Genomic DNA, 25502 nt, shown 5'->3' with positions numbered 1-25502 from the left:
GATTATCCCTAGGGCAAACTAGGCACGTGCCTAGGTGCGAGGACGCACAATATTTATAAAAAAAGTGAAATCTATAGATAGAGTTGTATAGTATTTTTTTGAAAGTTCTTTGATTGTCCCTTGTAAGTAGATAGAGATCCAAATGGTACGCTCTTTATCCCGCAGTAGTTGCTGTATAAATACCATTTAAAATGTTTAAATATTTGGCCGCTATGGACACCGATTAGGTGGGTGCCCAGACCGTGTGCCACATTTAATCCGCCTCTGCTTGTATTGTCTTTCTAGATTACCTACACTATTCTACAAGGACTGAGTTTTAATTTTAAAACTAGTTAAGACCGGCTCGGCTATTAAACATTCTAGAGGACGTCATATTCTTAAAAATAATCACACGAAGATCATAACAGACGTTCATCTCAAATTATACCGTTTTTGTTGTAGCAGTAGTACATTTTAATTAAAATTACTATAATATTATTTATATAAAATGATTCTGGTTTGATGCTTGAGTAAATAGAGCCAGGCAACGTGGTATGGTAAGATTAAAATGACAATACCAAATTAACATTATCTGTTATATTTATAAGAATGGGCAATGAAATTATATTTTGAAGGTGTTAGGAAGGTGTGTATCTGTATGACGGAACCAAATTATCTGTTCTCAACAAATCATCAGGATGTTACTCCCTTTCTGTCACACAATTTGCAGATTAGTCCACGTGTAAGACTTATTATTATAAATTAATGCAAACATAGAAAACGTAACAATGAAGAATTATAAAAGTTTATAATGTTCCAGTTAATTGTATTTTTATGGATGTCATTCGAAACTTAACACTACAATAGCACGATCCTTGCTATTGTTGGTTCTTCTTATAGCTACTGAGAAAATTGTGAAAAGAAAGTCAACAATATTGGTTCTTATGATTCACGAGCGAAAAGATAGGGCAGAGAATTGTGTTGGCGATGGAAAAGAATACTTCTTCCTTTAGTGCGAAGAAAAATACTACAAAACGTATCGCTTTACTCTTCATCATCAGTTTCGCAGCAACCAGGCCAGCAGCAGCCCTCGCTGCCGTCCGGGCGGGTGCAGAACAGCAGGGTGTCCAACGCAGTCACAGGTCTTGGCTCTATGCCGTGGAAGTCGCGCAGGTCTTCAGCCGGAAACCAAGCGCGTTCCTCGTCCTCAATTATGGGAAAACCGAAGTATCTGGAGATTTTAAAAATATGTTAGAAATGAGAGGTTTATTGATTCAGTGACAGTGTGATACAAAAATTTGGTTATAAATAGAAAATCCATATATATAAAAATGAATTGCTGTTCGTTAGTCTCGCTAAAACTCGAGAACGGCTGGACCGATTTGGCTAATTTTGGTCTTGAATTATTTGTGGAAGTCCAGGGAAGGTTTAAAAGGTGAATAAATATGAAAGTGTTCGGTATTTAATTAAATAAAAACAACAATTTGGTTTTCTTTTGATGTGTCCCCCGTCGCCCGATATTTGTTTTGTATGGACATATTTTCTATGAGATAATTTATTGACGTAAAAAAAGCTCCCTGTTGTTATAATGAAATTGTTTCACAGCAGAACTGTCAAACCGTGCGTCACTAAATTCTCTCATAGAAAATACGTCCATACAAAACAAATATTGAAAATAAAAATAATTATGGGTCCCAAATCGAAATATAAACTATCTTATCTCTCAAGTTGGCCCAAACTGCACTCCATGAAGTAATCCCCATTAAAATCCATTCATTAGTTTATCCATCGCGGGCAAACAACGTGTCACGTAATTTATATATATTAAGATTTATGTTATTATTTCAGCCCCATTGATCATAGGTCATATAGTTCCCGATTATTTTTGAAATGAAAACTTCTTTAGCGGCGTTGAGCACTACTCTTGGCTTGTGACACGTGACCTGATCGAAAATTCGTAAGACAGTCGTTAAAATTATGGATGAAAGTTGATATTTCTGAAAGATAAACTTGATAATGTAAAATAATTGTAAGAGTTAAATTTTTTATGTAATATAAATTGAAATTTTTGTGTGAGATAGCGCAATAAATGAATATTGTATTTAACCATATAAATCTTAGTACTTTTATTCTGATTAATAAAACAATTCATGCGAAATTATTCCCTAACCATTCCAAAATATTCAAAAATACACAACGATAATGTTCAAGTTTTCACTTCTGCCGGCACTCCCGGAGTGCAACCCGTTTTTTTTTATTGAACGTTTAAATATCTCACCTGCATATGGCAACTCCTGGTATCCACAACACGGAAGCAAGAACCAGCACTAACACGAGGAATATAGCCCACCCTGGCCAGGACTTCCTCACCGTGTCGCCCGCTGAGGTGATCCAAGCGTCGTACCCGGAGCCTTCAACCGCCAGCTCGGCGAATGAGGACACGAGGATGGATATCATGGCCAGTGGAGACAGATATTTCCAGCATATAAGCCAATATATACCTGGCCTTTGTCCAGTCATCAGTTCTATATCATCTGCAAATCTGAAATTTTATATCTCAATTTTTAAAGGTATTTTTCTTTTGGCGATTTATTAGGGAAAAATTATGTGAGAGTGAATTTCTTGGTCAACTAGACCATTTGTATCATATTTCAGCTACCTTAAGTCTCATGTAACTCATATTATGTCTACTGAATCACAACCAATGGATGAGAATTAAATAAACTTCATTAAGTATAAATTGTTAAATAAAATATCTATCTAAATGTATAAAATAATTTAATGATATTTAAATAAACGCTATAACTAAATTATGCGGTATATTTTCATTTATTGTATTTAATACCTCCTTTATATCAATATTGTTCTTTGTACAAACGTAAAATAGCACGAGGTATAAAAAATATAAGGATTCTTGTTTTACGCCAAAGAAGTTTAGCTTCTTGCCTGCATTTACACACACTTTTTTTTATGATTTTTATGTTATATGGTGAAACGATGGATATGACGAGATATGTACAAAAGTAATAAAACAATGTCAAGCAGAATTGGTACCCGTGCTGACACATTTAATTAACATATCCTTTTCTTGAGGTTCTTTTCCTGAAGAACTTAAAATATCCATAATTAGCCCCCTATTCTAGAACGGAGATAAAAATAACATTGAAAATTACAGACCCATTACTCTCATACCTACCTATCATATCAAAAATCTTTGAGAAATGTATGTGATTACGGTTAAAGGAGTTCAGTAATAAATTTCATTTAATTAAAGATGAACAATTTGCCTTTCAGAAAAATAGATCTACTAATGATGCAATCTATTCTTTATCACACTCAATTGCTCAAAATATTGACACAAAAACATTGACTACAGTATTTTGACATGTCAAAAGCTTTTGATAGAGTGTCCCATGACTTATTATTAAAAAAATTAGAGGCATATGGAATAGGGGGGCTTGTGTTAGATTGGTTCCGATCATATTTAAAAAATAGGAAACAAAGTGTAATTATTACTCGGACTAATAAAATTAGTGAGAAAGAAACATACAAATCTGAATATACATTTAACCAGTGTGGTGTACCTCAAGGATGTGTCCTGGGGCCAATTCTATTTTTGTTTTACATAAATGACATTATAGACGTTACAAATAATAAAATATTTCTATACGCGGATGATATTTCGATAATTTTTGAATCTGACATTAAAAACTTTGATATTATGAAATTTAACAATGACATTATAAATAATATGGACAAAATGATTAAATGGCTTGGTATGAATAATCTTAAAATAAATCTAACTAAATCGAACTACATGACATTTTCAAAAGTTCTACGTAATAATTTAAAAATAGAATATAATGACGTCATTATGGATGAAAAAAAGGAAACTTCATTTTTAGGTATTATTTTAGACAATGAACTTAAATGGACATCACACATAAATGAGGTCTGTGGTAGAGTAAATAAATTTGTTTATGCCCTGAGGCGCCTACGAAAAATTACAGATTTAGGTACCACACTGTCAGCCTACCATGATCATATTGCATCTATCTTGGGATACGGTCTTATAATTTGGGGTAATGGCGTAAACATCCAAAAAGCATTTATTGCACAAAAAAAATGTGTCCGTGCGATTTGTGGGGTAGGTCCGTACGAATCGTGTAGACCGCTGTTTATTAAACTGTAATTGTTAACCTTGCCGTGCCTATACATTTACGAAATAAGCATTTTTGTAAAGAGGTATAAATATCTTTTCACCACTGCCAAGGAAATGTATGACCGCGACCAACGTTATCCAAATAGACTTGTTTACAAAAAAGCACCCAGGACTACTTTGTTTACTAAAAATTGTCATGCCATGTGTATTCAAATATTTAATAAACTTCCCGATACTATTAAAATGTTGAATATCGGTCCTTTTGAAACTCAATTATATCAATGGCTAATTAGTTACAATTTTCATGCTGTATCCGACTTTTTAAATTTGTGATTTTCTTTTTTTTTATAATCTTGTGTTTAACTTTGACTACATAATATGTATATGACATGTATATTTTGTGTAGATGCTAATGTAATGTAACAATGAAATATTATGTGCTGTAATCTTAGAATTTTATTATTATATAATGACATGGAGGAAATGTAATTTGCATGCCCTTTTTGGCTAATGTGTGGATTCGTATAGAATTATTTTGTTAACTTGTATACACACATTATGCAAATAAAGAATTATTATTATTATTATTATTATTATTATTATTATTATTATTATTATTATTATAGAATTTAACTTATATCAGCGGTATATTTATATGAAAACTCAAGACATTTCTTTTTTCAAAGTTACTTTACTTTTAATTAAAATTAGCCATTGAACCACCTGATCCCGTAACTGTAGAAAAGTTGAGACTTCTCATCAGAAACAAAAGCGACAAGTAGTTTTGGGAATCCACTCCTGATGTTAACTTGACAATACCAAAAGAATTCAGAAGTGACACATTCACTCAGAATCAAAAATTGCTTGTAGCAAATTTTTTAATGAAGAGGAGGACAAACGAGCGTACAAGTCACCTGATAATTATAATCACCGTCTACATTCTCATGCAAGGACAGAAGAATCACAGGAGTGTTGCCGGCTTGTTCATGTCGAATCGTCCTGGAAAAACCGCACAAGGCAGCTCATTCCATAGTTTGCTTGTACGTGGAAGAAAATTCTTTGGAGTCCGCACTGTGAAGGAACGCCATACATCCACACGGTGGGGAAAATATTCTGATTTGTGGCATTTTGCACACTTCAGCGGCAGTAATCAGGTCAAACGACTCTTTGGAACACTCGCTGATAAATGCGGTAGAAAACACACAATGAAGCGATAAATGTTAAAAGGATAATGATTCAGTGTTATATTAATTTTTTTTTATTTATAAATAAATTTTTGCTGCTACGAAATAACAGGTATGAATTTCATAGATAATTGTTATTTCGCTAGCGCTACGCGAACGGTGATTTCTTTACTTGAGGAGTAAGCTGGTGAATGCGTGTTAATAGCGTTACGAACAAACGCTAGCACTACGCGAATGGTGATTTCTTTACTTGCGGAGTAAGCTGGTCAATGCGTGTTAAGAGCGTTACGAACAAACGCTAGCACTACGCGAATGGTGATTTCTTTACTTGCGGAGTAAGCTGGTGAATGCGTGTTAAGAGCGATACGAACAAACGCTAGCACTACGCGAATGGTGATTTCTTTTCTTGGAGAGTAAGCTGGTGCAATCGTGCCGAGAGTTTTACGAAAAAAAGCTAGCGCTACGCGAACGGTGATTTCTTTTCTTGGAGAGGAAGCTGGTGAATGCGTGTCAATTGCGTTACGAACGAACGGTAGCGCTACGCGAACGGTGATCAGTCCTGGTGTACAGCACACTCGTTTCTGTATGATTATTGTTGAATATCTTTACCCGTGCGTTATTAATACCGCATTTGTAGCTCCACGCTGTATTGTTGAGTTACTAATAAACAAAAAACTACGTTCTTGTTAATTCATCTGCATATTTAAATTTTACGAACACCAAACATGAAACTTTTGTTGATAAAAAGTTATAATTACTAAGTCGTTTGCACCGATGTTTCTGTTTTTGATGAGTGCGACAGAAAGTTACATTTTATTAATAAATCTATCTACCCCTTTACCTAATAATCCAATACAGCTCTTATGCAAAACAAATACTTTAGGTTATTTCAATGCTCACCTTTTGACACCGTAGACATAAGAAATCCCAATGCACTCAAATAGCGCAATTATCAGCAATGGGAAATTTCCACTGTACATGTCAAACAGCAGAAAAATATAACTCCCTGCTCCGTGTGCAAAGCCCATAGATAATAGACAGCATATAAGGCATATTCCTCCGGTTAAATACTCCTTGCGAAGATTCGGAAACAGTTTCATGTCTACAATTGAGGTGACGACTCCTTCCAGCGTTCCGAATTGAGAGTCAATGCCCAAAGTGAAGAGCATTAAAAAGAATAAGACAGACCAAAATTGTGCGCCCGGAAATTGATTGATGGCTTCCGTGAATATTATGAATGCGAGGCCAGTGCCAGATGCCGTCTGAAATGAAAATATTTTATTATTTGAGTAATTTGAAGTTAATCTTTTAATATCTTTTGTTGGAAAAATTCCTTTTGACATATTCAGACAAATATACCCGCGTTTTGAGAAATTCCGGTATTCATTCAAATATTCATACTCGAACAAGTAAAAATATATACCCTTAGATTAAGTATTGGCTTTTATATCTATTACGGCAACTTTATACTGTAGTTTGTACTGGCAACGTTAGTCTCTCTAAAACGCGAGAACGGCTGGACCGATTTGGCAAATTTTGCTATATGTTTTTGATTGTATTGGCTTTGAATAAATGAAAACACTGGGCAAACTGGGTGACGAGCGCAATAATTGTAATGCCACTCAAAATTTTTGGGTTTTTCAAGAATCCTGAGCAGCACTGCATTGTCATGGGCAGGGCGTATCAATTACCATCAGTTGAACGTCCTGCTCGTCTCGTCCTTTATTGGCATAACAAAACCGTCCACATGAATTTGAAAAGCGAAAACGCCTTGGTGCGTTGCGGGCGAGGATTAGAACGAACGCACCGTGAGAATAAACGGTTCTGCCAACGTAGTATGCCTAAAGTGAATTTTTCATGACCTGCAATAGCGTTATATCTTATACATTAAAAAAATATTGAGCAACATTATAAGTACAACTTACATTGTCTAATTCCTTCTGCAAGTCACATTCAGGTAATGTCGGCATCATCATATGAGTCGTAGTTCCATTTACATCAATACTGATGTTCTCACCTGCATCAGGCAATGCCATGGTGCTGTACGCTGCGCCAAATATCTCCAGAAGTGTTTCGTTCCTCATGCTCAAGCATTTTTCGTACACCATCGTCGCCTTAAAACCGATAATGGAAAAGACTACTATACCAGCGAACATGGACGTTAAACAGTTAGTCATTGAGACCATAATCGCGTCTCGGTAGCAGTTGTTGTCAACTGGGTTATAAGAGCTAAATGCTATAAGGCCTCCGAAAGCTAATCCAAGCGAGAAGAATATTTGTGTGCCGGCCTCTAACCATACGACTGGGTCCAAGATTTTGTGCCATTTGGGCGTAAATAGGTGTATTAGCCCATCGCCCATGCCTTTCAATGTAATTCCTCGAAAGAAAAATATAACGAGAACTATGTAAGGGAAGGTTGCTGTCACGTAGACTACTTTTCCTGATGAGGCGATTCCCTTTATCATGCACATGTAGACGAGGATCCAGGCGATAATCAGAGCCAGGGCAATCTTGTAGTTGAAAGGTTCTGGGTAATTGATGTCTTCAGATATTTGAAGCGTTGTTCTATACCAGAAATATTGGGTGGGACTGCTTATCTGAAATAAAATATACATATATTTTATATTATATCTAGAGAGTTAAAGCAAATTATATTAAGGTTGTGTTACTACAATTGCACAGCCGAGAAGTAATTTTGAGAAGAAATCTTCGATGTTAAACATGTTGTGCTCTTGTATGATTTTGTGAAATATCACAACGAATATTCAAGTTTCTAAGTAAAATAAAAGAACAACAAATAAAAAATAAAAGGGGAGTAAAAAATAAAAAATAGATGCTCAATGATGATGAAGTTCATTGGCCCCGAATTAGATGTACCTTAACAGGCGGTCACATGAGTATGATGTAACTTTACGACAAGAACTTTGATACATTTCAAAAATATGACAAATACGAGCCGGGCTTGCCCACCGTGGGTTTCGTATATAATATTATTACGTAACTACCTATACTTATAAAAAGGTATTTTTTTAACTTCGTTATTAATTGAAGAAAATAAAATAATAAAAAAACTGTTTAAGCTTGTGTCAATAAAGTACTTTCATTCGATACTCCACATGACACGGTTAACTTAATTCGAAATTTTGACTCTATGCCTGTTTTTTGCATTATAAACGGCCGTTTCTTTTTTTTACGTAAACTTAGATGTTTGATTTTTTCAAACGCGATAAAGGGACTTGACTGACAGGCGGATGGATGAAACAAAGATATCCTATGGGGGTTCTACTTTTTTCTTTTGACGTACGGAACTCTAAAAATGTCAACCAATCCATCTGGGATTTCAAAAATGATCCCAATTTGTTTCTCTACTACCTACCAACCGAGAACCTCTGAAACTATTGGCATATTTTTGAAAAATATTTATGCGCGACTACAATCTGGATTTTAAAAATGATCCCAAATTCGTTCTCTGGACACCTCACTTAAAACACACAGGCCTCACAAGTTTAGATCGCGTCGGGATCGCATGTGCGTGTTTTTACTTTGTCATCGATTATATACGTAATACTTATGGAGTAGACTAATGAAAAAGTCATAGAATTTCTGCAAACAGAGCAACATTTGGGTGACCTGAGGTGTTGGTATGTTATAAAAACTGTGCGTCTCAAAATGATGATTGGCGACGAGTAATCCAATTGTTACCATTTGCAACAACAGTAGACGAAATATATTATTATACACATACAATGCGGCAGCGTCACTGACCATCTAATACAAAAATACAAAATCATTCACCCTGTGCTTCCCCGGGGCGTAAAAAGAATATGGTAGTCCCAGGCCCAAGGGTGTCGTAAGAGGCGACTACGGGCTTATTGAAAGTGGGAGAGTCACGCTGCCGTCTTATGACGTCAGCACAATCGGGCCAGACTCGTCCGGGTTACTTACCACACTCGCACAGAATACCGGCGTGAAGTAGCGGCCTAGTGCCGCTATGTTTCGCATAGGTTAGTGTTGAGGACCGGAGGCCATCCCTTCCCCCCTCCCCCCTCCCCCTCCCCCTCCCCATCACGCCCGAACAAAAATATGAGAGCGGTCCTAAATAAAATTAATTTAGTATCGAATAAACTAATGGGGTAATCCCCAGGAGGGTACCGGCTCTACCAGAGCCGGAGAATCCCTCCCCGAGCATTCGCGCTCAGGCTGCCCCTCATATTCTGGGGAGGGCACAGTACCGCGCATTTCACAGGACAAACAGGGCAGCAACACCACGGCACCCCGCTCCACGCTTAATGTGGACTTCTGTAACATCAGGTGAATTCACTCCAATTTAAACGCCGTCTACCACCAACTTGAGACGGCGCAGCCGGCCTTGTGTTTCCTTACGGAGACGCAGATATCTCGACCTAGCGATACGTCATATTTAACGTACCCCGGGTACAAAATTTAGCATAATTGTTTGCCTCATGCCGGGGTATGTGTTACGTTAGGGAGGATATCTGCTGTCGCCGTCTCGGCAATTTTGAGGGTAGGGACCTGTCTACTCTCTGGTTTCGCGTAGATTTAGAGGACCGCGTCCGCATCTGTGCGTGTGTCTACAGGTCCCATAGTGGTAACGCAGAAACGGATCACCTCATGAGCTGCGTTCAAGCGGCATTTGATGACGTGCTTGCACAGATCCCCTCCGCTGAAATCGTAGTCTTGGTTGATTTCAACGGGCACAATGCCGAATGGCTTGGATCACGTACCACAGACTACGCAAGGCGATCTGTGCATAATTTTGCATTGGCGTATGGTCTGTCCCAATTGGTTGAGTCGCCAACGCGGCTCCCGGATGTGGATAGCCAAATGCCGTCCTTATTAGATCTTCTGCTGACTACACATCCCGATAGTTACCAGGTCATCGTCGACGCCCCTCTCTGAACGTCCGACCATTGCCTGGTCAGGAGTGTAGTGCCTATCTGACGTCAACGTCGCAGACCACCAGCGACCGGCCGCGTTTGGCACTACAAGTCAGCAGATTGGGATAGAATGCGTTCCTTTTTTTCATCCTACCCTTGGGGCAAGGTTTGTTTCCCTTCGGATGATCCTAGTGCCTGCGCCGTTGCAGTAGCCGATATGAAACTGCAGGGCATGGATATTTTTATACCAAGCTCTGTAGTACCGATCGGTGGCAGATCACAGCCCTGGTTCGATGCGTCAGTTAAAGCAGCATCTGACTGCAAAAAAACAGGCGTATCGAACTTGGGTTGCGGCGCTGGGCTCAAAAGATTCGAACTGCAAAGTTATGAAGAGGAAATATAACCGTGCCTCCAGATTTTTTAAGCGGCAAACCGCCCGTGCGAAATCGAAGCACGTCGTCAAAATTGGCGAGCAGCTTTCCAGTTACCCGACCGGAACACGTAAGTTCTGGTCGTTGTCGAAAGCTGCTCTTGGTAACTTCAACCAGCCGTCCATGCCGCCGTTGCACATGAGGAATGACACCCTGGCCCATAAGGCAAAAGAGAAAGCCGATCTCCTGTGCACTCTTTTTGCCTCCAACTCGACTCTTGACGACAACGGAAAAACACCGCCGACCATCCCGCGGTGTCAGAGCTCCATGCCTGAAGTACAGTTCAGACAAAAAACTGTTCGGCGAGCTCTGTTTTCGTTGGACGTCAGGAAGTCGAGCGGGCCTGTGCTACCCTGAGTTGACGCCGGTGCTAACGCGTTTATTCCGGCACTCTTATTCAAAAGGCATAGTCCCTGACTCATGGAAGTCAGCCCTTGTCCATCCGATCAAAAAAAGGAGACAGTTCGGATCCGGCAAACTACAGGCCTATAGCGATTACCTCCCTGCTTTCTAAAATCATGGAGAGCATAATTAACCGCCAGCTCTCGGCTTCAGGGTCACCAGTTGATCAACGACTGGTAGTACGGCTTTTGCCATGGTCAGTCGACTGGCGATCTTCTGGTATGCCTAACACATAGATGGGCGGCGGCTATTGAAAGCAAGGGGGAAGGCCTGGCAGTTAGCCTGGATATAGCGAAGGCCTTTGATCGTGTATGGCACAAGGCGCTCGTCTCAAAACTTCCATCATTTGGGCTTCCCGAGAGCTTATGCAAGTGGACCTCTAGCTTCCTCACTGGGCGCAGCATACAGGTCATTGTCGACGGTTATTGCTTGATTCCAAAGCCCGTGAACGCTGGAGTGCCCCAAGGCTGTGTGCTATCTCCCACGCTGTTTCTTCTGCATATCAATGATATGTTGGACACCTCCAACATACATTGCTATGCAGATGACAGCACTGGTGATGCCGTATACACGGGCCATGCAGGTCTCTCTCGGGAAATCGTCGACCAGTGCCGGGAGAAACTTGTGTCTTTTATCGAGTCCTCTCTCGAGAAGGTCGCGGAATGGGGTAAATTGAACCTTGTCCAATTTAACCCCCAGAGGACTCAAGTTTGCGCGTTTACCATTAAAAAACCCCATTTGCCGTATCACCGCTCTTCGACAACACTTCCCTTAAAGCCTCGCCTAGTGTCGGAATACTGGGTCTCGAAATCTCTAGCGATTGCCAATTCCGTGGCCATCTGGAGGGTAAAGCCAAATTGGCTTCGAAGAAGCGGGGGGTCATTAATAGAGCACGGCAATACTTCAAGCCGGCCCACATTCTAGCACTCTACAAAGCTCAGGTCCGGCCACACATGGAGTATTGCTGTCATCTCTGGTCTGGCGCACCCCAGTATCTCCTCGATCCATTTGACCACGTGCAACGCAGAGCAGCTCGAATTGTCGGGGACCCAGTGCTCTGTGAACGGCTGGATCAATTGGCATTGCATAGAGACGTCGCTTCGTTGTGTGTCTTCTTCCGCATTTATCACGGGGAGTGTTCCAAAGAACTGTTTAACCTAATTCCTGCCGCCGAATTCTACCTTCGCACGACACGCCACAAATTAGGATATCATCCCCACTATCTGGATGTGTGGTGGTCCTCCATAGTGCGGTGTTTCCGGGACGATACGACATGGGTACCTTCAAAAAAAGAGCGTACACCTTCCTTAAAGGCCGGCAACGCTCTTGTGATTCCTCTCGTGTTGCAAGAGAATGTGGGCGGCGGTGATCACTTAACACCAGGTGACCCGTACCCTCCTATTCCATATAAAAAGAAAAAACATTGATTTCGCACTTTACATGTACAAATTAACATTTCATACTGACCCACACATTAGGCGTTGCCTGTCTCGTGGGGGCTTTAGTAGAATTAACAGAAAATTATACTGATACTTGATTGGTATTCAAGTTAATTAGCGCCAATTTTATTGCCATGCTTGGGCATTCGCTTCTCAAGTGTGGCCACGCGGTAATAATCGCAATAATTAATAATAGCGGTAATGAACATTGTCATTTCCCGGTACTGTGATATAATATTGTTGCTACATATTGTTACAACGATATAATATTAGTAGGGATTGTGCACGCAGAAATTTGGATTCCACAAATAGTGCCAAATTCTTTGTCTGCGTTTCGAAAACATTGGGAATGATTTCTTTTCTACCAGGTATTAATTAGATTCTCCTAATATGGAATATTATAATAAATATAATAGAGAATATACTGTTCCACGAAAATATGCTTCATGTTTTTCGAATTAAAGTTAGTATATTTTTTATAATCGCTAATAAAATGCAGATGTTAGATTAATAAGCTTTTATGTAATTATTTAATCCTAATAGAGAAGTAAATAACACTAAGTAAAACCCAATGTAAATAGTTCAAAAATTAAAAAAGTTATCTTTTGACATCTTATAAAAAAAATTAACCGACTTCAAAAACTATGAAAAGTATGAAATAACTAAAAATTTTTGACGTTCAATAAGTGATTTTGTATCCAATTTTGAATAAAAATATTTGGATTTGAATTAAAGCATCCCCGTTCCCTCCATATGTCTTAGGCTGAGATCTGTCGAGTGTATTTAGACTTTATAGTGTAAGTTTAGCATGATCTTTTATTTCACTTTTATAATCAACCTGAATGAAAATTCCTAAAAAAGCCGTACCTACACAAAAAACAATTATATCATCTAGGTAAACAAAAATTTTCATAAAAAATGTTCATAAAATGGAAACTACTGGGCCAAACTCTGTAAATTTTTGGGACCAAATGGCATCTATTCTGCATCGGACTAAAGAAAAATTACGTAAATCGGATCATAAATCACAGAGTAATCGGTGTACATACATAAAAAAAACCGATCGAATTGATAACCTCCTCCTTTTTGAAGTCGGTTAAAAACTAAAAAGTAGCTCATTTGTATTTTTAAGTCAATACAGCCAATAGGAGCTTGTTCCTGATTGGCTGTTCGAGCTAGGATTTCCAACATAAGTCTACTGTTTCGTTGGTGCTGCGCAGTAGTGCTTAGACACATTTGGCTCGTAGCTGCTACACCGAACGGTCACATCAGAGCTAAGTAGGTACTTATAATGATTATTCATTATTTTCTGTTCTGATATTATTACCCTTCTAATACATATTAATAATCTAATAGCGTCACCCCTTGTGAATATTAAATGAGGCTATTAAGTTCTATTTTAGTACTTTAACTTGTTCGATGTATATTGTACATAGATTATACTGTATATCTTGTAATATTTAAAAGATTAGCTGGTAGTTTTTATCGGTTCTTTTTCCCATGCCTTCTTCTTCTTCCTTTACGAACCGATGTCTACATTACTCTAGTAATGAAGTAATGAACATAGATTTCAAAGAATAAGGTGGTTTACATGAATATAAAGGTAATTAGATTTTCATAATCGTATTGTAAGTACTACTCTACTCCCATTGCTCTCGTAGCCCGTCTAACACAGGCATAAGAACCACCTTTATTTATTTGCGGTGCGTTTGTGTTTCTGTTTATCAATTAACATTTAAGTACTTCTTCTGACTTGCTCGTGTAACGTATTTAGTATTTGATGTTTGAGATTTTTTGTTGCATCACTTTACCAGTGGGAAGCTCCTTTGCACAGGAAGCCGGCTAAATTATGGGTACCACAACGGCACCTATTTCTGCCGTGAAGCAGTAATGTGTAAACATTACTGTGTTTCGGTTTGGAGGGCGCCGTAGCTAGTTAAATTACTGGGCAAATGAGACTTAACATCTTATGTCTCAGGGTGACGAGCGCAATTGTGGTGTTGCTCAGAATTTTTGGGTTTTTCAAGAATCCTGAGCGGCACTGCATTGTAATGGGTAGGGCGTATCAATTACCATCAGCTGAACGTCCTGCTCGTCTCGTTCCTTATTTTCATAGAGAAAAAATAACATATACCTATCTATTGTAAATGAAATTACTTCTAAAACGATAAAGCTTTAAATGTTGATTTAAAAGAGTGGTAATGAATTTCTTGCCACACCTTCCCATTAAAACTCAACGTTTTCCGAAGTGGTGCTAAATATAAAAAGAAAAGAAAACTATTGACATTCATAATAACTAATAATTCAAGAAAAAATCGAATAGCGCTCGTACGAGAACTCTTTTCCGGTTTAAATGTACCCGATGTACTTTTTTGTACTGTTAAGATGAGACAGCGTAACAAATGTCATAATAGGTAAGTTCCGATATGCACTGCGACCACTGTACAGTGTGACGTCAATTTAGTATACTGTGAAACCGTTCCTTTATAGCCAGTTATATTGGTTACTATTTAAAACTAGAAAAAAACTAGAACTAGAATATGCAAGCCCAATATGGAATCCTTTTTACTCGATCCACGAAAAAAGAGTCGAGACTGTTCAAAAAAAGTTCTTACGCACATTAAATTATCGTGTAAAAGGAAATCGAGCCCACTATAATGATTTGTTGCTTGAATACAACTTTCTTCAGCTATATCAGCGCCGCACTATAACAGACTGTGTAACTTTAAAGAAAATTACTTTTGAGCTATCGTCCCCAAGAACAAACATTGGGTTTCGCGCGCCATTACACAGAATGTGTAAATCTTAAAACAATAGTTTTCTCGACATCGACTTATTTTCGTGCTCCCCTGCTGTGTTCAGACACAGTTTAGAATTAAAATCAAAATCGTTCTTATCGTTGCCCCAAGTTTAGTTTTAATTAATTTCTTATTGTATTAATAATTAAGTTATTATTGTATTTGTGAAACATGTGTTAGGACGCATCTACATTTATATTTTGTATCTCTTTCCTATATTGTTACTGAACAATATAGGAAAGAGATACAAGAACTGTCTTGTGATGTGTTTGTTATGTTTCCTTGTAATAATAAATAAACAATAAATAAATAAATAAAAATGGAACGTAATCCCGTATACTGTTAGCAGCATTTTTTGACGCAGCATTCAAATGAGTGTATCAAAGTTTTTTGATTCATTAAAAAAACTGTTGTTTGAATACTGTCAAATTAAATATAATTGGGATTAAACTGTAGGTATTGTTTATAAAACGTTAGGCAGTCGAGTGGTTTTGACTGATCACGTGATCAAAGTACTGCGAGTACCTTACCTCGAAAACGCCAGTGCTCACAGTAGAATATGGCGGCGATTTATGTGGTCATATATTTTCCTAGGGTACTGCGGTAGTATACTGGCAGTCCATAACGGAACGAATTTTTCTACACTGATAGCACTGTGCAGTACTCGCAGTTCATATCGGAAGGCCGGAACATACCCAATATGTGTGAAACGGCATTGACTGAATTATTTGTATTGCGAATATATTGGTATTTCTAACACAAAAAGTATCAGTTCCGGATAAGTAATCACCATGTTGGTCATCATAAACTTAAACTTTCAACCGGTGCGTGTGCCGCGGAGGTCGGTGTGCATATTTTCGGGTGTGCCGCGGATGTTGCATTGAAATCAACAGGCTTAGCTGTTGACAATCTACAATCGTCAACGCTAATAGAAACCAAAGAGAATTTAAACACTACGTTCAATAGCAACCTTATCAAATACAAAAAAAACATTGTATATGGGAATGACGTCACATAACGTTAAGTCACGTGGTCAAAACCAACGAATAGAAAATTGCTAGCCAAGTTAAAATTGTTCAAAATGATAGAATTGAAATGTAATCGTTTCTACTGAACGTAGTGTTTAAATTCTCTTTGGTTTCTACAATGTTGATTGCAACCACAGACTAAAATCGCTACAGCTATTAAATCGTAGCCAAGTTACAGTTGTGATAAGCGCTAATGAAACACTATGTTAGTTTTTGTGCGACCACTTAGCGTTCGCCGAGACCCACTAGAAAACGAAAAAAAATGGCATCATTAACGTTTATTTGATTCAGCTGTGTTGAGACGGAGAAGTGTTTTGTTTAATAGTTGTTTTGGTAACTTATGTTGGATTGTATTTACCATTTCGCATTTATAATGCATATGTTACTGGCAATCTGTATGATCCGGTATTGTAGGTAATGTATGAAATATTATTTATTTTATACTAATAATACTATAAAATAAATAATATTTCATATTTTGCATAGGTTTTCTATACAGTACCGAATTCGTAGCCGGTAATTTATGTAAAAGACAAGATCAACAGTTACATGATCTGGGTTTCATATCAGAGAAAATTTTCGGTCAAAGATTTATTATGACGTTCGTTGTGCTCTTACTCAACAACAAAGCTATGACAGGCTGCGATGAGCATTTCTTAATGAAGCCCCATCTCGTGCCATTTTATTATTATTATTATTTACAATTGGTTTGAAGAGTTCCGGAATCTCAATGATGATCCGCGTGAGGGACGTCCTTTAACAGCGACTACTGAAGATAATATCAGTGCTGTGCGACGCATAAAGAGGAAGATAAGAGAGTGACCAGCAGATACGGGCAAGCCTAGGCATTGGTATGAGTCTGCCATTTATGGCAGGTGTTAAATAATTAGTCATCCGCCATACAGTCCTGACCTGGCGCCCTGCGACGTTTATTTATTCCCAAGATCTAAAGAAAAAATTCGAGGTATTCGCTTAACGAGCCCTGAAGATGTGGTGAAAGCGTTAATGCGCTAAGAAAATGCCATCGAAGACACCCCTAAGGAAGAATGGGCCCACTGCTTTTCTCTGTCGTTCCATCGAATGCGACGATGTGTACAGAGGAACGGAGATTACTTCGAAAAGAATAAAAGTATTGGCAGCTTTATACATTAAGCCGTTTTTCATTTTCTAAACATTTTCAGTTGTGCCTAGGTATATTTATTTTCGAGTCCTTATTAATAAGCCTCTGCTGTCCCTTATCTTCTACATATTATGGGTATACTGTACGGAACCCTCTACGCGCCAGTCCGACTCGCACTTGGCTGTTTTTTACTGGTGTGACGTGAAAGATGTGCAAAAAGTGTGCCGTTAATACCAAAAGGTTGAAAACGCCTAGTTTAAGTATTATTCCGATCTGTTAAGTAGTTTTCGCAGTATATCCGAACAAAAATCGGCTCTCCGGTTATTAGTCTACAAAATAAGGATATACAGTTCGGTCATCGGATTCATCATACTACCTAGCACTGAACTGAGTTTTGTATACCCACTAGCTGCCCAGCAAACGTAGTATTGCCATATAAAGTAATTTAATAAAAAAACAATAATTAAAATTTTTGGGGTATAAAAAATAAAAATAGATGCAACCGATTCTCAGACATATCAAATACATCGTACTACAATAAAATTATTGTATTCGATTGCCATCGTGCCACCTATAGGGTGTAGGGATGGAACAGAATAATATAAAAATCGCAACGCAAAAATAGTTGTCTATCATAGAAGGGCGAAAATTTGAAGTTATGTGTATTTTTCAAATCATACATAAAAAAAATATCTAGGGGTGGGTCACCCTTATCATATTGGGGGTATGAAAAATAGATGTTGGCCGATTCTCAGACCTACCTGATATGCACACAAAATTTCATACAATCGGATACACGAGAATTTTATATATTAGATTAAATATCATTGCTGCGTAAAATCTCTCAAATATGAAGTAGTCATAATGAGCTGTTTAAGCCTGATTGGATTACTTCACTCAGCGTTTATCAATGGAAGTGAACTGAAATAGAACGGATTGTGTCTCAGAGTGGAAGGAATTATGATAACTTTAAAGCCTTTTGTTTGTTATGAGTGTTAAATGATTTTAATATGTTCGGCTTTGTTTGAATATGAATTGTTGGCTAAAGAAACGAAGAAGTAAAACTTCTTTCAACATAATTACTAATATATGTATCGAAATTATATATTATATATTATGTTTTAATCAATAAACAAACAAAATAGCGTGGAGGACTAGCACAAATGAGTAATAGTCTATACGAAAAAGTTTGAGACGATGTAATTTTTATTACATTTTTTCACTTTAAAATTCGAATAGCGCTCGTACGAAAAATCTTGTTCGTTTAAAACCCTATGTCCTTTTCTATTCCCTTATATATTTAATTAAATAATCCTGAATTCTTCACTCTAATAGGTGGCGCTATTTTAGCTGGACTACAGAACATCTCTGAGTGCTATGTCTAATAGTTTATATTGAACCTTGTCTATGACAATTCTTCTCTAGTTTGAACCAGCTTGTGTTCGTCATCCCACCATTTATCTAGCCTGCCTTAAATTAAAATTAATCTAATATTATATTCCCAATTGTTTATGGGAGTTACTCTCATAAAAAATTGGGAATATGTTTGAGGGTTTGGGGATAAAACTGGGACAAAATGGGATACTGCTCCACCTGAGGTTTAGTGGAGGTATTTATTAGCAACAGGGGTAATAATGAACGGACCGTAAATCATCACAAAGCACTTTCCCCTCAATAAAATAAATGAAAGGAATTGAAATGTCATATATTCATTAGGGCCAAAAATTAATAATCTTATCATTTAGCAACACTTCTTGTTAAATTCTTGTAGAAAAAGTATTATAAAATAAAGCAAATAAAACACCTCCAAAGAATCAAGTATGTCAATTTTTTATAAAAAAAAAAGATATTATATAACTTTAACATTTTAACGATTTTACGATACTGAAATACAAAAATTCAATTCAACATATTATTATGGTTACTTTTATGAGGCAGTTGACACCACTTGGGGTTGGTCATCTACTCTATCCCTCGAATATTTATTTATGACTAAACTTATAAAATAAATCACTTTTTAGTTTCAGTTTATTTTTACTAATCAAGTTGATAGTTTGAATAGTTTTTTTATGGAAAAGAAGGACAAACGCGCGTACGTACAACTGGTGTTAAGTGACCATTGCCGCCCACATTCTCTTGCAACACCAGAGGAATCATAGCAGCGTTACAGGCCTTTAAGGTATAATCATTATTTAGTTATTGGCAATTACTGTGATAAACGATACAATTGCAAGTTTCTATTTCACTATTGTGCTACACAACTCTTGAATAATAAGATAATTCAGTATTGTATAACGTTCAGTACAAAGGTATAAAAGAGCAATACAATAAAATATATTATCCTCAGTAATATTGTTGGCTACACGCCAACGTAGCAGCGATACGGTGGGCGAAATATTGCTACAGCTACGATTCTACGCGCACTGTGGGTGGATTGCTTCGCCTACGCCGTAGCACTGTAGAGTGAAGACGTGTATGACATGACGTAGGTATATTGTCAAAGCCGTGATTTTGTAATTTCACTAGTGAATAAAACTATTAAAACTAACCAAGCTAACGTTTCACTCTTTTGTACAGTTTTAAAGTGAAACTTTTATTACATCGTCTCAAAATTTTTCATCTATGTGTTGCATGTCGCGTGACGGTAGATGTACTATATACTACAGAAATGTTGTTTGTCAGAGTTTAATGTAATCCTTTACAATCAATCTTTTTAACCAGGGCTAAGACACAGAGTTCAATAAAAATATTAGTTGGAGACTTAGTCTACTTTTATTATTCCTATTATCATTCCAATTTTCCAAGTATAAAATTAAGATTGATAAAGCGATTTTTATACCCTTTATGGAATATTATTCCAAAAATTTTTAGTTAAACTAGACGTTTAACTAAAAATTTTTAATGTGAAAAAAAGTTTCACTTTTACCGTGGTTTCATAAAACCACGAAATCCTTTATTTATTTTTTTTTCAATTCCTCAAGCGAAACTATAGAATGCCAGATTGCCAAACCAACCTGCCTATAAGTCATCGGCTAAATAAATATAGCGGTGAAGTGATTGTAGAACGCAATCTATCTAATACCGAATTTTTATTTTGCCATTCATTTAACTAACCTATGACAATTCGCTGGAATACTTGTACATTGTAAAACAGGCCCTTAGTAAAATGAATAAAAGTGATACAAATCATATTTTCTATTAAAAATTGAAGTTTTCGCATCACTATCTGTAAAAATAAAATAAATAAGTTTATACGAAAATGAAAATTGTGAAAGGAATAAAACAAATTATGGCTTCTTGTAGCCTGTAGCACGTTCGCTAAACAGCTTTTCTTTGGAAATAAAACAAAGGGAAAACCCCGCGGCTCATTAATAATGAAAGCCTGAACTGTTCGTTGTATTTGTTGTGTCATTAGAGGCTTAAACACCTAAGAAGCGTGGCTTAATGAAGCAGCGAAGTTTGTTAATTTATACATAAAACAACTTGTGATTACACAAACGCTTTATATTTTGTTTAATTCATGCTTTTGTCACATTTTGAACCATGATTTTCATCTTTTCAAATTAGGACTGAAAATTTTGCGAACTTAAATAGTGACACAAAAATTGCAGTCCTCCTTTGCACGTCATCGCCGCTGGCACACCCCGCCGCTGGCACCACATGTCATGCTGCGCACTACGAGCGCAAAGTCGTAGTGCAAGACGGAACGTTACCGAACTCTCTACACTCACACTTATTAAGAAGTAAGGACCTCCGAATGATCCGAAACTAGTCGGTATCAACTCTAGCATGACTAAATTTAAATAACATTAAAACTATTCCCAGTGTAATATTCAGTACAAATAATTAAGTGAATCTAAATTAAATCGAAAACAATTATTTCAGTAAAATACAGCTAAAAAAATTTTTTCTTGTTCATTTTACAAGGAGGTTAGAAAAATGCAAATAAATCACTTCATTAAATTTATTGTCAAATTTTACCCTAAGCTTATTAAATTATATCTGTCAAATATTAAAGTTGTGTTAAATCGTTAGAAATCTGTATATTGAACAAATAAGTATAAGACAGTTTTATGTCATATTTTTCATTTATAAGTTATGTATGCATTTCATCAGTGGGAGGCTCCTTTGCACCGGATGCTGGCTAGATTATGGGTCGGCGCCTCTTTCTGCCGTGAAGCAGTAATGTGTAAACATTACTGTTCCGGCGCCCTCCAGACCTTTCGGTCTGCGCCGCAGCTAATGAAATTACTGGGACTTAAATGAGACTTAACATCTTATGTCTCAAGGTGACGAGCGCAATTATGGTGTTGCTCAGAATTTTTCAGTTTTTCAAGAATCCTGAGCGGCACTGCATTGTAATTGGCTGGGCGTATCAATTATCATCAGCTGAACGTTCTGCTGATGTCATCCCTTATTTTTATAAAGAAAAAAAACATGGTACCTATTATTTGTCGTCATATTCCAAAGAAAATACTCGTTTACATAGAATATAATAATAAGTTTTGAGGAAGTTTTCAAACTACTTCAACTCGAAAAAATGTAATGCTGTGGAAGGAAAGAGAAGCTCTTCAAGCCCCATTACTCTTAATCTAACTCCTCTCTAAGTCGAAAATTTTGATTCTGTTTCTGACAAAGACATTTATTGAATGAGAACCACTTAAACAGGTAAAAATTAAAATATGTCACAGAAACGATCTTCTCAAAGTCAAATTAAATTAATGCAAATAGGCTTATTTTAGGCTTTTTTGAATCGTCATTATAAGTATTTCGTTTAAAGGTTACCATAATATGTTCGGAAAAAGTATAGAAGTGAGAAGATCATACAAGAAACTCTACGGATACTTTTTTAAATTAATTAGTATTTTAGAATAGTTAATTTATAAACACAAATTAGAGTGCTGCATCTAATATTATATGAATCGTGTTTAAACTTAAGGTTTCTTCTCTTTCAGAGCGCCATTTGTTTCCGAAGCGGTAGAAGTATTAGAAATGACATCAAAAAGAATTCTAAAGGAATCAATTTTGAGAAAATAAATGACTTTTATGCCTTTATCAACTAGACAAGTGCGAGTCGCCCACTGAGTGTTCCGTACATATTAATAGGTAGATGCCTATACTTAAAAAAAATCATAAAATGATTAAAAATCTGTTTAAGTTTGTGCCAATTCAGCCCTTTCATGCCCCACATGACAGGATTAACTTAATTCAAAATTTGCAGCTGTTTCTTGCATAAAGACCCTGTTTTTTATGATCTAATTACAAAAATCGTATAGTTTTCAGACTTTTCCCTATGCTTGTAGTATAATGCCGTTTTACTTGCCATATTTTATATTTCTAGGTCAACGGAAAATACTCTATCTTCTCATCTTATCATCTTTTTTTACCTGTACCTTTTTTACATTCACTTAGAAGTTTGATTTTTTAACAGCTTTCAAGAGACTGTATGTGTTATTTCAACTCGACACCTCCACGTGTTCCCGAGAAAAATAGTCTTGACAGACAGAGAGAAGGACAGATGGACGGAAGTGATCCTATAAGGGTTCCGTTTTTTCCTTTTGAGGTACGGAACAATAAAAAGCGGTTTAAGTATCAAATATTTCATAAAAAAGAATAAAAAGCAAACTGTATTTAAATATCAATACTAATATTTAGATCGTATATTGGGCGCATCATCTTTTAGAGCTTGATTTCATTGTTTGTGTTAGGATGCTTCGTGAACATGATGGTCGTGATAACTTTCGTAATTAGTAATCGCAACCAACAATTCACTATAACAGGTCGACCAGACCAAGTAGCACTCGTTTGACGCATTCTGGCATTCAAACAATAATCTATTTATTTTGAGAACAAATGGTATTAACAGTAAAACATAATATATATATCAAAAGTTCACTAATAAAACTCAAACAGTGAAAGTTTCCAATGTTAGAAAAATACGTATATACCACAGTTGAGAGAAGATGCAAAAGAAAACAACTGGGCATAGAGAGACCATAATCAAACAATAAGTTGCTTAGAATATAAACAATTAATAAAAAGTTTATAATAAATAATAAAATCAATCACAGCTAGCATTATATATTTAAATTGTTAAATATTAATATCAATTTTTTTAGAGTATTTAATAATTAATAAAACTTTATTTTTATCCTTTATATTAGCTTCGCCTGTAACAAAATCATTCAATAAAATTTTCACGTACTTCAAGACGTCCAATAAACTGAAAAATTCGAACACGTATCCAGGACGAACGACAGTATAATTTTCGTTGACCTTGTATACAAACCAAGATAATTATTACACCAGAATAATTAAAAAATATCGATTCGAGAAAAAACAGCGCCTTATAATAATTATTATATGTAGATTTGATGCTGCATTCTTAGATAATTTATACGTCTAGATCTTATTGTTAGGCAACGCAACAGGCCAGATTTATTACTTTAGTGTGCACTACAGCTACGTCTAAAGTATGTAACATGTATGTAACAGTATAAACTCACGATATGTTAGTCACTTTGTGTTAGTGTGCGTATGCAGAAGCTAACAGTTCACCGTTATTTTTTCAACGTGTTCACAGCAGTCACAGTTTATGAATTATCTATAAATTATCTAAGGTTGGATCAAAAATAAATTAATTTGTAGCTTAATAAAAACAAAAATAATAAGATTTTAAAAGTAGATTTTTTTAGTAAACATAGTTTCTATAGCAAGCAATATAAGTTCGGTATTTGGATGTTTACTTACGGCACACTCCGGTTCCATTGTGTAAGAACCGTTATCGAAGTACTTCTTTGGGCACTCCGACCAGGGCAGTTCCGCTTGAAAGCTCTGAGCAAAGTAGAACAGGCACCACGCAATAATCGAGTTATAGTACAGAGCGACGTTGAAAGAAACGACGGCCGAGCTGATACCAATACCGCCCAAATACGGAGACACCTGGTGCCACACGCCAATGGCTCCCTTCCTCAAACGCTGGCCGATGGCCAACTCTAAATAGAAGATCGGTATTCCTTCGATAGCTAACATCACAAAATATGGTATCAGGAATGCCCCTCCTCCATTTTTCTGTGCTAGATATGGAAATCTCCACACATTGCCGAGGCCCACTGCATAACCAACAGTTGCAAGGAGGAATGTAAGCTTACTATCCCAGGATTCCCTTTCACCGTCTCCACCTTCGGGTTTCAATGCCCCCCTATCTTCAACAGAGCTCTCCTTACTCGTGGGAGTTTCCGATGAGCGTCTGTTTGGGCTCGTATCTTCGAAGGCTTGGTTTGTTGCTCCATACATGACATGGGTCCGAGGCGTGGGATGTCCGTTTTCAAGGGTTACTAATCTGCCTCGCAATTCTTTCATTTCCATTCTCTCTAAGGATCTTTGAGCATAAAGATCCCGCGAACTCTGTCGTCTCATCAGATGAGAAGTGTTCGCCATTTTCTGAGCACAAATAGAAACTATCAATCAATTATCTTATATTAATATTGTTATCTGTAGCTTGAAGATTATCCCTTTATTTGCTGTTATTTGGATATCAGTTGATGTTGTAATTAGACAGACCTCACGCGGATAATAATTTATCATCACCAAAGATCACCCATTCAAAAATTTAATGACGTTTCTTTATCGATCGATGGACACATTTTGGACTTCACAGCTATCGATATTTCACTTCACTTATTGTAAAATCACTTTGAGAATTCAATTGGGAGCATTTTATAATTTTTGAAATAAGAATGAATGGCGACCGATGGAATTGCCGGGCGTGCACTGGCGGGAAAATCGCACAATAGGGGTGGAAGTCCTTCGCGGCGCATGCGTAAAAGTAATGGCTTTTATGCTTTAAGTAAAGCTTTTTCAATCAGCCCACCATTAGTATACGTCGTTGGTATAACTCGTGTGGGTGTGGGGGTGTCTATCCATTCAATTTAATGAAAGGTCAAAGTACCGTTCAGCGTAGACACGTCTACTAGTTTACGACTGAAATAACCGCTTAAAATTTATTGATCATTGTTTGTGTACTAGTAATATAAATAAGAGAAATAAGAGTAGTTTCTT

The 25502-nt window shown here is 36.9% G+C and overlaps 1 protein-coding gene across 1 annotated transcript; it reads right to left on the bottom strand.

The window, feature by feature from the left end:
• Window positions 1-877: 877 nt before the first annotated feature.
• LOC126965316 (sodium-dependent neutral amino acid transporter B(0)AT3) lies at window positions 878-25125 on the bottom strand. Its single transcript, XM_050808858.1, has 5 exons — window positions 24192-25125; window positions 7251-7922; window positions 6226-6587; window positions 2258-2521; window positions 878-1210 (listed from the first exon to the last, which is right to left on the bottom strand). Exons 1-5 carry the CDS (start codon window positions 24879-24881, stop codon window positions 1024-1026), a joined length of 2175 nt encoding a protein of 724 aa, XP_050664815.1. The 5' UTR covers window positions 24882-25125; the 3' UTR covers window positions 878-1023.
• Window positions 25126-25502: the final 377 nt, after the last annotated feature.

This window comes from Leptidea sinapis, chromosome 1 (assembly GCF_905404315.1).
Source record: "Leptidea sinapis chromosome 1, ilLepSina1.1, whole genome shotgun sequence".
NCBI lineage: Eukaryota > Metazoa > Arthropoda > Insecta > Lepidoptera > Pieridae > Leptidea > Leptidea sinapis.
The sequence above is the reverse complement of the archived record's forward strand: the minus strand, read 5'-3'. Positions and strand labels throughout refer to the sequence as shown.

What these genes read in the sequence shown, in the direction of transcription:
- LOC126965316 (XM_050808858.1), bottom strand. Translation starts at nt 24,881, where the DNA reads ATGGCGAACACTTCTCATCTGATGAGACGACAGAGTTCGCGGGATCTT. An exon ending in TATGTCTACGGTGTCAAAAG is followed by an intron (nt 2,522 to 6,225) that starts GTGAGCATTGAA and finishes ATAAAATTTCAG; the next exon opens with ATTTGCAGATGATATAGAAC. An exon ending in CCAGGAGTTGCCATATGCAG is followed by an intron (nt 1,211 to 2,257) that starts GTGAGATATTTA and finishes TAAAATCTCCAG; the next exon opens with ATACTTCGGTTTTCCCATAA.